Raw genomic sequence first — 12,508 nt, forward strand, 5'->3', positions numbered from 1 at the left:
AAAATGATGGCTATATTTTTATATACATTCTCTAAAATTACAAATTTAAACGTTTCTTGGGTCATGTTGGGGGAGATTTTCGGCACAACACCGGCAAGGTGGAAAAATCAGCCGTTCTGCCCTGGAGCAAGGCAGTTAACCCCCCTAACAACACCTGCTCCACGGCAGCCGATGACATGATGTTGATTAAGGCATCTCTGATTTCAGAGGGGTTGGATTAAATGCGTAAAACACTTTTCGGTTAAAAGCATTCAGTTGTACAACTAACTAGATATCCCCCTTCCCCAGAAGTGTGCTGAAATGGACAGTGTGAAAATAAAATATTATTTATTACAGTTTGTGAAAAGGGTACTGATGCACAAACACCTTGAGGGTGGTCATGATGAGTGAGTCTCATGATTAGAGTTTATGAACTGTGTTACAGTGAGAGTGGAAAAACACACACCAGAATTTCAAATAAAGTGTTGAGAAAACATTTTATTATTAGCCGTCTTAACCATCAAATTAGAACTACACACATTGGCAATTTGTGAAAAAGCAGAAGAATCTGTGCACTCTCTAATAGCAATAGTTTATTGTAATGTGATCTCGTTTACCAGGCTTAGTTGTGGCATTGATATTAGACTCGCTTTTATCTTCTGGTAAGAATGCCTTGGAGTTTTTGGAAAGTATTCAGACCCCTTGACTTTTCCCACATTTTGTTACGTTACAGCCTCATTCTAAAATGGATTAAATATATTTGTTCCCTCACCAATCTTCAAACAATACCCCATTATGACCAAGAAAAAAGTGTTTTTGAAATTTTGCAAATGTATTAAAAAAAAATAAAAAAAATGCCTTATTTACATAAGTATTCAGACCTGTTGCTGAGACTCGAAATTGAGCTCAGGTGCATCCTGTTTCCATTGATCATCCTTGAGATGTTTCTACAACTTAGAGTCCAACTGTGGTAAATTCAAATGATTAGACATGATTTGGAAAGGCACACACCTGTCTATATAAGATCCCATAGTTGACAGTGCATGTCAGAGCAAAAACCAAGCCATGAGGTCGAAGAAATTGTCCCTATAGCTCCGAGACAAGATTGTGTCGATGCACAGATCTGGGGAAGGGTACAAAACATTTGTGCAGCATTGAAGGTCCCCAAGAACACAGAGGCCTCCATCATTCTTAAATGGAAGAAGTTTGGTACCATCAAGACTTCCCAGAGCTGACCGCCCGGCCAAACTGAGCAATCGGGGGAGAAGGGCCTTGGTCAGGGAGGTGACCAAGAACCCGATGGTCACTCTGACAGAGCTCCAGAGTTCCTCTGTGGAGATGGGAGAACCTTCCAGAAGGGCAACCATCTCTGCAGCACTCCATCAATCAGGCCTTTATGGTAGAGTGGCCAGACTGAAGTCACTCCTCTGTAAAAGGCACGACAGCCCGCTTGGAGTTTGCCAAAAGGCACCTAAAGGACTCTCAGACTATGAGAAACAAGGTTGAAGGAAAGATGAACGGAGCAATGTACAGAGAGATGCTTGATGAAAACCTGCTCCAGAGCGCTCAGGACCTCAGACTAGGGCAAAGGTTCACCTGCAAACAGGACAACGACCCTAAGCACACAGCCAAGACAACGCAGGAGTGGATTCTGGAAAAGTCTCTGAATGTCCTTGAGTGGCCCAGACAGAACCCGGATTTGAACCCGATCGAACATCTCTGGAGACACCTGAAAATAGCTGTGCAGCAAAGCTCCCCATCCAACCTGACTGAGCTTGAGTGGATCTGCAGAGAAGAATGGGAGAAACTCCCCAAATACAGGTGTGTCAAGCTTGACGCGTCATAATCAAGAAGACTCGAGGCTGTAATCGCTGCCAAACAAAGTACTGAGTAAAGGGTCTGAATACTTATGTAAATGTGATATTTCCATTTAAAAAAAATATTACAAAACAAATCTACCTGTTTTTGCTTTGTAATGTAACAAAATGTAAGGCCTTAATGTAACAAAATTCAAGGGGTCTGAATACTTCTCAAATGCACTGTATCCTACAAGTTTAGCTTCTCATTTTTTCATTAATAAACATGAGCATTTATCATATAGGAAGGCCTTTTACATTCATTCAGTTTTGGTGAACACTAAAAAATACATTTAAAATCAATCTTACCGTAATAGGAAACAGTAACAAATCACCCAAACAATGCAATGAGTAACACATTAATAATACATTGATGTAAAAAAAAATATTTTAATCATAGGTCTGTTGCCTAGGACAAGAGTCACTCTTTCCCCAGTTTATAGGAAATGAAACCAGCTGACATTTTCATCCCCTACTTTTCCACAGGAATGGAATAATATATACTGTCATAGGAAGGATTAGGACACTACTAGTGATTATGCCCACTGCTGCATCCAAAATACATTATAGGACGAACAAACACCACTGAAACATCATCCCGAGGTTCAAAAGATAAAATGTCAGGTTTTAAAATCAGCAATTTTTCAGCAATTAAGCACAGCGTAAAACCAAAGTGTACATCTTTGACATAACTAAAGACAGATAATTAAAATAAAACCATACAAAATAAACGACATCACGTTTCAAGGAAATACAACTGATAAGTATTCGAGAGTGAGAGACGGCAAGGTATGATTCAAAATCAATAGAATGACAAAACGACATGTCCTTTCATGGTACCGTTTAAAGGTCATTATTGATTTTAAAAAACAAAGAGGGCTGAAATTCAAATGTCCTCTTTTCTTTTGTTCCTTTGCGAGGTGGTTTCCTTCCTGGGTGAAAGGGCGTGCAAGGAGGCAATCCGGCGAGCCGAGGCTCGCTGGTGAGTGGAGTGGCTCCTGTCCTTCAGATCACAGCTCAACAGCGCAGACCGCAGAGCCTGGACATAGGCTGGATGAAAGACAAACACAATCATTAACACATCCATCCCATTCATAGCACATCATTCTGAACCTCTGGGTCATGTTCATCAGGAAACAAACGTAGAACTGACTGAAAAATTGACTTGCCCAATAAGAAACCCTAATTATCATTTTCAGTTTGGTATTTGGTATTTTATTAGGATCCCCATTAGCTGTTGCAAAAGCAGCAGCTACTCTTCCTGGGGTCCACACAAAACATGAAACATAATACAGAATTACATAATACAGAACATCATTAGACAAGAACAGCTCAAGAACAGAACTACATACATTTTTTAAAAGGCGCACGTAGTCTACATATCAATGCAACAAAAACTATCTTGGTCAAATAGGGGAGAGGCATTGTGCCACAAGATGTTGCTTTATCTGTTTTTTTAAAACCAGGTTTGCTGTTTATTTGAGCAATATGAGATGGAAGGAAGTTTCATGCAATAAGGGCTCTATATAATACTGTGCGTTTTCTTGAATTTGTTCTGGATTTGGGGACTATGAAAAGACCCCTGGTGGCATCTCTGGTGGGATAAGTGTGTGTGTCAGAGCTGTGTGTAAGTTGACTATGCAAACAATTTAGGATTTTCAACACATTAATGTTTCTTGTAAAAAGAAGTGATGCAGTCAGTCTCCCTCAACTCTTAGCCAAGAGAGACTGGCATGCATCGTATTTATATCAGCCCTCTGATTACAATTAAAGAGCAAAATATGCCACTCTGTTCTGGGCCAGCTGCAGCTTAACTAGGTATTTCCTTGCAGCACTGGACAACACGACTGGACAATAATCTAGATTAGACAAAACTAGAGCCTGCAGAACTAGCTTTTTGGAGTGTGGGGTCAAAAAAGCAGAGCATCTCTTTATTATGCCTAGACCTCTCCCCATCTTTGCAACCAGTGAATCTACATGTTTTGACCATGACAATTAACAATCTTTTTCCAAACTTTGTACATTTTTTTATTATATTGCGTCCCCTAATGAACATGACCCAGGTAGACTAGAATAGGGAAAATAGGAAATAATCTAAATAAGGGAAGAATCGAAATAGGTAAGAATCAAAAATTGGGAAAATATGGAAGGAATTTGATATGTTGAATGAACAGGAGGTAACTACACTGCTCAAAAAAATAAAGGGAACACTTAAACAACACAATGTAACTCCAAGTCAATCACACTTCTGTGAAATCAAACTGTCCACTTAGGAAGCAACACTGATTGACAATAAATTTCACATGCTGTTGTGCAAATGGAATAGACAAAAGGTGGAAATTATAGGCAATTAGCAAGACACCCCCAATAAAGGAGTGGTTCTGCAGGTGGTGACCACAGACCACTTCTCAGTTCCTGATGCTTCCTGGAGCTGGATGTTTTGGTCACTTTTGAATGCTGGGCGTGCTTTCACTCTAGTGGTAGCATGAGACGGAGTCTACAACCCACACCAAGTGGCTCAGGTAGTTCAGCTCACTCCAGGATGGCACATCAATGCGAGCTGCGGGCACAGAAGGTTTGCTGGTCTTGTCAAGCCGTAGTTGTCCGAAGGGGGGGGAGGCATGGAGGCGCTACCAGGAGACAGGCCAGTACCATCAGGAGACGTGGAGGAGGCCGTAGAGGGAACAACCCTCAGCACAGGACCCCCTACTCTGCCTTTGTGCAGGAGGAGCAGGTGGAGGCACTGCCAGAGCCCTGCAAAATGACCTCCAGCAGGGCCTACAAATGTGCATGTGTCTGCTCAAACGGTCAGGAAAACAGACTCATGAGGGTGGTATGAGGCCCGACGTCACAGGTGGGGGTTGTGCTTACAGCCCAACACCGGTGCAGGACGTTTGGCATTTGCCAGAGAATGATTGGCAGATTGGCAATTCGCCACTGTGCGCCTGTGCTTTCACAGATGAAAGCAGGTCACACTGAAGCACACATGTGGCAAGAGTCGTGGAGACGGCGTGAGAACGTTCGCTCGTGCCTGCACACACCTCCCAGCCAATGGACTCGGTTCTGCTCGGTGGTCAGTCATGGGTGGCCGCGTTGCGCATGATGTGCCGTTCTTGGGGGCCGCCAAAAAGCCCTCCATGTGCTCGCAGAGGTAGCTGACTTCGGCCATTACGGTACCCGAGATGAGATCCTTCAGACCACCTGTGAGACCATTATGCTGGTGCGGGTTGGCCCGGGGCTCCTCCTAATGCAAACAAATGCTAGACGCTCATGTGGCTGGGAGTGTGTCAGCAGTTCCCTGCCAAGAGGAAGGCATTGATGCTGGATGACTGGCCGCCACTCCGCTGCTCCCCAGAACTCTAGAATCCAAATTGAGCACAGTCTGGGACATCATTCTCGCTCCAATCCACCAATTAACGTGCGCACGTTGCACCACAGACTGTCAGGATGGCGGCATCGCTTTAGAATCCAGTGTTGGGAGGATATCCTCCAGGAGACCATCCGCCACCGTCATTCAGGAGCATTGCCCAGGCCGTTCTGCTAGGGAGGTCATGACCAGGCACGGTGAGGCCACACCACGATGGCTCATTTTGACTTGTTTTAAGGACATTACATCAAAGTTGGATCAGCCTGTAGTGTGGTTTTCCACTTTAATTTTGAGTGTGACTCCAAATCCAGACCTCCATGGGTTGATACATTTGATTTACATTGATCATTTTTGTGTGATTTTGTTGTCAGCACATTCAACTATGTAAAGAAAAAAGTATTTAATAAGAATATTTCATTCATTCAGATCTAGGATGTGTTATTTTAGTGTACCCTTTATTTTTTTGAGCAGTGTATATTGGGTAACTGATAAACGTCAGTAGGTTCATGTTGAGGGACCTTGACATAGTTGCGTTAATTACTCCTCGAGGCATGTTACTACCAGAAAATAAAAAGTGAACATTCCTAACATTGGTGTTAGGAACCACTGAATAATTGATGCAAATATTATATGGGAAATGATACATCCTCTATATTGTAAACATACATCAAGGGTGCAAGTCACCTATCTTGGCTTGCAGCAGGTCAAATAATTACCATACTGTTCTTTTGGAGGTAGCCTATTGGCTTATGGTTGAGACATTTGGTACCGTTTGTACCTTTAGGGTTGTTGTAGAAGACACAGTTGTTTGCGCAGGTGTCAGGATGGGAGTCCCAGAAACTGTCTCCGCAGCAACAGAGAGGAGGGAGCTCTGTATTCTCCAGAACTATCCTCTCCTTCATCTGAGCTCTCAGAGCCTCGATGTACCTACCACAAGACACAAAACAGGCTGGGACACAGGGCCTTATTCTCTAGTTGACCAGCACAAACATATTTAGGGCCAGTTTCCTGGACCAAGATTATTCCAGGACTAAAAAGTACTTTCAAAGGAGATTAATCATTCAGCATGCTTTCTAGTCTAGGAGTGGGGTCAGGAGTAGGATAGAATGTAGATGTGTTATCTGAAGTATAAAAAAATTGGTTGCCATGATTATCACGAGCAAACATCAGAATTTCCTTTTTTACACTGGTATTTTCTAGAAAGAATAAGGTCTTTCATATTTCCCAATGTGACTTTTGGAGGAGTAGTGCACATGATGTGTTGCTCAAGGACAAAACAATTATATATATTGGCAGAAGATTGACCCTTCATTCTATGTCAGATACTGTACAATTATCAAAAACCTTCCGGGCTGTATGTAGTCCATTTAATTTCAGATTGTATTGATTAATAAAAAGTTACCTTGTGGCTTCTTTATCTTTCTTTGCTCTCTCTTTCTTCTCTAACACCTCTGCCCTCTCCTCTTCCTCAAGCCTCAGTCGCTCCAGAATCAGAAATTCCCTCTCAGCCATTTCCAGTCTATCCTCCTCAAGCTGCCGCAATCTCTCCAGCTTCCTCTCCTCTTCCAACCTCTTCTGTTCCTTTTCTGCTTTTATCCTAAAAGGAAATTCAGACAAAACTACATTAAAATGTGTTCTTATTTCGCAATGGGATGTAATGCCACTGTCTGCATTGTTAACAACACATTTTATCCATTATATTGAAGAGACCATGTTGAAGGAGTATGAATGTTTATAAAGTACCAGTCAAAAATTTGGACACGCCTCCTCATTCAAGGGTTTATTTATTTGTACTATTTTCTACATTGTAGAATAATAGTGAAGACATCAAAACTATGAAATAACACATATGGAATCATGTAGAGAAAAAAAATATATATATATTTTATATTTGAGATTCTTCAAAGTAGCCACCATTTGTCTTGAGAGCTTTGCACACTCTTGGCATTATCTCAACCAGCTTCATGGAGGTAGTCACCTGGAATGCATTTAAATTAAGAGGTGTGCATTGTTGAAAGTTAATACGTTTGAGCCAATCAATTATGTTGTGACAAGGTAGGGTTGGTATACAAAAGACCAAGTCCATATTATGGCAAGAACAGCTCAAATAAGCAAAGAGAAATGACAGCCCATCATTACTTTAAGACATGAAGGTCAGTCAATGTGGACAATTTCAAGAACTTTGAAAGTTTCTTCAAGTGCATTCGCAAAAACCATCAAGCGCTACGATGAAACTGGCTCTCATGAGGACCGCCACAGGAAAGGAAGACCCAGAGTTACCTCTGCTGCAGAGGACAAGTTCATTAGTTACAAGCCTTAGAAAATGCAGCCCAAATAAATGCCTCAGAGTTCACGTAACAAACACATCTCAACATCAACTGTTCAGAGGAGATTGCATGAATCAGGCCTTCATGGTTGAATTGCTGCAAAGAAACCACTACTAAAGGACACCAATAAGAAGAGACTTGCTTGGGCCAAGAAACACGAGCAATGGACATTAGACCGGTGGAAATCTGTCCTTTGGTCTGATGAGTCCAAATCTGAGATTTTTGGTTACAACCGCCGTGTCTTTGTGAGACACAGAGCAGGTGAACGGATGATCTCCGCATGTGTGGTTTCCACTGTGAAGCATGGAGGAGGAGGTGTGATGGTGTGGGTGTAATTTGCTGGTGACACTGTCAGTGATTTATTTAGAATTCAAGCCACACTTAACCATCATGGCTACCACAGCATTTTGCAGCAATATGCCATCCCATCTGGTTTGCGCTTAGTGGGACTATCATTTGTTTTTCAACAGGACAATGACCCAACACACCTCCAGGCTGTGTAAGGGCTATTTGACCAAGAAGGAGAGTGATGGAGTGCTGCATCAGATGGCCTGGCCTCCACAATCACCTGACCACAACCCAATTGAGATAGTTTGGGATGATTTGGGTCGCAGAGTGAAGGAAAAGCAGCCAAAAGGTGCTCATGAAGACTGTTGGAAAAGCATTCCAGGTGAAGCTGGTTGAGAGAATGCCAAGCATGTGCAAAGATGTTATCAAGGCAAAGGGTGGCAACTTTGAAGAATATAAAATATATTTGATTTGTTTAACACTTTTTTGGTTACTACATGACTCCATATGTGTTATTTCATAGTTTTGAGGTCTTCATTATTATTCTACAATGTAGAAAATAGTAAAAAATTAAGAAAAATCCTTGAATGAGTAGGTGTGTCCAAACTTTTGACTGGTACAGTATGAATCAGGGTTGGGTTACATTCCATTTAAATTAGTCAATTCAACAAGTACACTGAAATTCAAACGAGAAAAACTAGGGAAATTTAGAATTTCAGTTTAATATCTCAATTGACTGCATTGAAATGAGATGTACACCAACCCTGATATGAATGCAAATGTGACAGCACAGTTTACTAATAGTGACATTTTTTTTAAACCAGTATAACCAGAGGAACTAATTTCGTTTATTGTGGTTGTGCCGAGTCACCTTCCGATTCTCCTCAGGTGCTTCCTATGTCTCTGATGCTCCTTGACTTGTTCTCTCTCAATGTCCATGAATAGGCGTCGGTACATCAGAAACTGAGACTGACCCTACAAACAAACATTGTTACAGTTAAGGTAAAGTTGTTTTATGGTGTCACGGGGTATATTTTTTATAAAATGTGCATATGGAGAAAAATAATGTTCCAGCACATTAATGCAATTGAAGCAGAGACCAAAGTTTAAAGAAAATTCACGCATGACCAAAAGTATGCTCGTCGAACATCTCATTCTAAAATCATATGGAGCTGGTCCCGCCTTTGCTGCCATAACAGCCTCCACTCTTCTGGGAATGCTTTCCACTAGATGTTGGAATATTGCTGCGGGGACCTGCTTCCATTCAGTCACAAGAGCATTAGTGAGGTCGGGCACTGATGATGGGTAAATAGGTCTGACTTGCAGTCTGCGTTCCAAATCATCCCAAAGGTCAGGGCTCTGTGCAGGCCAGTCAAGTTCTTCTACACCGATCTCGACAAACCATTTCTGTATGGATCTCGCTTTGTGCACGGGGGCATTGTCATGCTGAAACAGGGAAGGGCCTTCCCCAAACTGTTGCCCCAAAGTTGGAAGCACAGAATCGTCTAGAATGTCATTGTGTGCTGTAGCGTTAAGATACCCCTTCTCTGGAACTAAAGGGGCCTAGCCCGAACTATGAAAAACAACCCCAGACCAATATTCCTCCCCCACCAAACTTTACAGTTGGCACTATGTATTCGGCAGGTAGCGTTCTCATGGCATCCACCAAACCCAGATTCGTCCGTCGGACTGCCAGATGGTGAAGCGTGATTCGATTCATCACCCCAAAGAACGCGTTTCCACTGCTCCAGTGTCCAATGGCGGAGAGCTTTAAACCACTCCAGCTGACGCTTGGCATTGTGCATGGTGATCTTAGGCTTGAGTGCGGCTGCTCAGCCATGGAAACCCATTTCATGAAGCTCCCAACGAACAGTTATTGTGCTGACATTGCTTCCAGGGTTAGTTTGGAACTCGATAGTGGGTGTTCCAACCGAGGACAGACCATGTTTACGTGCTACGTGCTTCAGCACTCTGCGGTTCTGTAAGCTTGTGTGGCCTACCATTTCGTCGCTGAGCCGTTGATGCTCCAAGACGTTTCCACCTCACAATAACAGCACTTACAGTTGACCGGGCAGCTTTAGCAGGGCTGACGTGTTGGAAAGGTGGCATCCAAACAACAGCCAATGTTTGTCTATGGAGATTGCATGACTGTGTGCTCGATTTTATACACCTGTCAGCAACGGGGTGTGGCTGAAATAGCCGAATCCATTAATTTGAAGCGGTGTCCACATACTGTTGGCCCTGTAGTGTATTTCACTAAATGCTAACTAGCCGAAAGTGTGTCTTGAAAATATGTGGCACTTTTTGGGCTGAAAATACACTGGGCCACCGTGCTGCATGAATCATTATGTGTCATACAGTGTTAGTTGATCTCTAAAGGGGGGATTTGGTGGAGGGCTGTGTGTAAATATGGTCAGTGATAAGGGTTATTTAATAGCCATCTAAGGCCCAGGGCTTATATTCATAAACACTAAAACCCTATAATGTAGTTCTAACTGGCCTTAATCACCTGTCTCTTCAGTTCCTCCTGGTCTTCTTGGGGCCACAGCACTTGAGCAGCTCTATGGTCAGTACTAAACTCATTACTATGACCTGCAGGATAAGGCTCACTAAAGAGCCTCTGACAGACCTGCAACAAACACAGGTATGAAAGTTTGATTATTAGCTGTCACAATAGATGTGTTTTGGCCTTAAAGCAGTCTTTTTCATAAAAGTCAGGTGACTCCTGGACAAAAGCACCCAAAGAATCATTTACAGAACTTAGTAAGAGTTGAGTACCTCTTGTTGTGCATTATGTAAGATTAAACCTTTAGGGTAGTTTAGTTGGAGCTAGAAAGGTAACTATATAGATTGTTAAACAAACAGTTTGCTAGAGCCTGACTAAAGGAATGTTAGGATAAGCATGTGAGTCACAGGACTATTGACTGTGTGGGGTTTGGGGAAATGGGAGCGTTTGGAAATTGGAGAAGTGTCAAAAAGAGAACACTTGTGGTGACAGACCGGATTGTTGTCAAAGGTGACAGTCTTGCTCCTGTAACCCTCGTGAGGATCAAAGTTCTGAAGAGCGGAGTCATGTTGCCCAATCAAAGGAATATCTTCCTCCTCCTTTTCATGATCCTCTTCTTCTCTTGTCACCCGATATACATGTTTCTGTTTTGAGTTAGAAAGCACAATAATTCCTTGTACTAAAATGTTGACACAAATTTGACAGAAAAGACAGTATTCCTCCAATTGAGAGTTCCAAATGATAAAGCTATAGCCAAAGAAACAGAATGAAAAATAATTTATATTTTATTTATTTAACCCTTATTTAACCAGGTAAGTTGACTGAGAACACATTCTCATTTGCAGCAAAGACTTGGGGAATAGTTACAGGGGAGAGGGGGATGAATGAGCCAATTGGAAGCTGGGGATGATTAGGTAGCCATGATGGTACAGTATGGAGCCAGATTGGGAATTTAGCCAGGACACCGGGGTTAACACCCTTACGATAAGTGCCATGGGATCTTCAGTGACCACAGAGTGCAAAGTCCCCAATCACTGCCCTGGGGCATTGGGATATACAGTGGGGAGAACAAGTATTTGATACACTGCCGATTTTGCAGGTTTTCCTACTTACAAAGCATGTAGAGGTCTGTAAGTTTTATCATAGGTACACTTCAACTGTGAGAGACGGAATCTAAAACAAAAATCCAGAAAATCACATTGTATGATTTTTAAGTAATTAATTTGCATTTTATTGCATGACATAAGTATTTGATCACCTACCAAACCAGTAAGAATTCCGGCTCTCACAGACCTGTTAGTTTTTCTTTAAGAAGCCTCCTGTCCCACTCATTACCTGTATTAACTGCACCTGTTTGAACTCGTACCTGTATAAAAGACACCTGTCCACACCATCAATCAACAGACTCCAACCTCTCCACAATGGCCAAACCAGAGAGCTGTGTAAGGACATCAGGGATAAAATTGTAGACCTGCACAAGGCTGGGATGGGCTCCAGGACAATAGGCAAGCAGCTTGGTGAGAAGGCAACAACTGTTGGCGCAATTATTAGAAAATGGAAGAAGTTCAAGATGATCGCAATCACCCTCGGTCTGGCTCCATGCAAATCTCACTTCGTGGCATCAATGATCATGAGGAAGGTAAGGGATCAGCCCAGAACTACACGGCAGGACCTGGGCAATGACCTGAAGAGAGCTGGACCACAGTCTCAAAGAAAACCATTAGTAACACACTACGCCCGTCATGGATTAAAATCCTGCAGCGCACGCAAGGTTCCCTGCTCAAGCCAGCGCATGTCCAGGCCCGTCTGAAGTTTGCCAATGACCATCTGGATGATCCAGAGGAGGAATGGGAGAAGGTCATGTGGTCTGATGAGACAAAAATAGAGCTTTTCGGTCTAAACTCCACTCGCCGTGTTTGGAGGAAGAAGAAGGATGAGTACAACCCCAAGACACCATCCCAACCGTGAAGCATGGAGGTGAAACATCATTCTTTGGGGATGCTTTTCTGCAAAGGGGACAGGACGACTGCACCGTATTGAGGGGAGGATGGATGGGGCCATGTATCGCGAGATCTTGGCCAACAACCTCCTTCTCCTCAGTAAGAGCATTGAAGATGGTCGTGGCTGGGTCTTCCAGCATGACAACGACCCGAAACACACAGCCAGGGCAACTAAGGAGTGGCTC

The 12,508-nt window shown here is 42.8% G+C and overlaps 1 protein-coding gene across 6 annotated transcripts in view; it reads right to left on the reverse strand.

The window, feature by feature from the left end:
* Positions 1 to 457: 457 nt before the first annotated feature.
* Positions 458 to 12,508, reverse strand: part of ccdc15 (coiled-coil domain containing 15) — a 17,915-nt gene continuing 5,864 nt past the window's right edge. For 3 of the 6 annotated variants that reach the window (XM_023967954.2, XM_070434356.1, XM_023967953.2), the window contains 6 exons: positions 10,818 to 10,967; positions 10,327 to 10,446; positions 8,689 to 8,792; positions 6,605 to 6,799; positions 5,981 to 6,129; positions 458 to 2,885 (listed from right to left, as the gene is read on the reverse strand). In XM_023967954.2, coding sequence (XP_023823722.1) covers positions 2,722 to 2,885; positions 5,981 to 6,129; positions 6,605 to 6,799; positions 8,689 to 8,792; positions 10,327 to 10,446; positions 10,818 to 10,967 — 882 coding nt within the window. In that variant the 3' untranslated portion in view covers positions 458 to 2,721. Of the gene's footprint in view, positions 2,886 to 5,980; positions 6,152 to 6,604; positions 6,800 to 8,688; positions 8,793 to 10,326; positions 10,447 to 10,817; positions 10,968 to 12,508 lie in introns of those variants that run through there. The other 3 variants (XM_023967955.2, XM_070434357.1, XM_023967956.2) reach the window with 3 other exon arrangements.

This window comes from Salvelinus sp. IW2-2015, linkage group LG23 (assembly GCF_002910315.2).
Source record: "Salvelinus sp. IW2-2015 linkage group LG23, ASM291031v2, whole genome shotgun sequence".
Classification (NCBI taxonomy): domain Eukaryota; kingdom Metazoa; phylum Chordata; class Actinopteri; order Salmoniformes; family Salmonidae; genus Salvelinus; species Salvelinus sp. IW2-2015.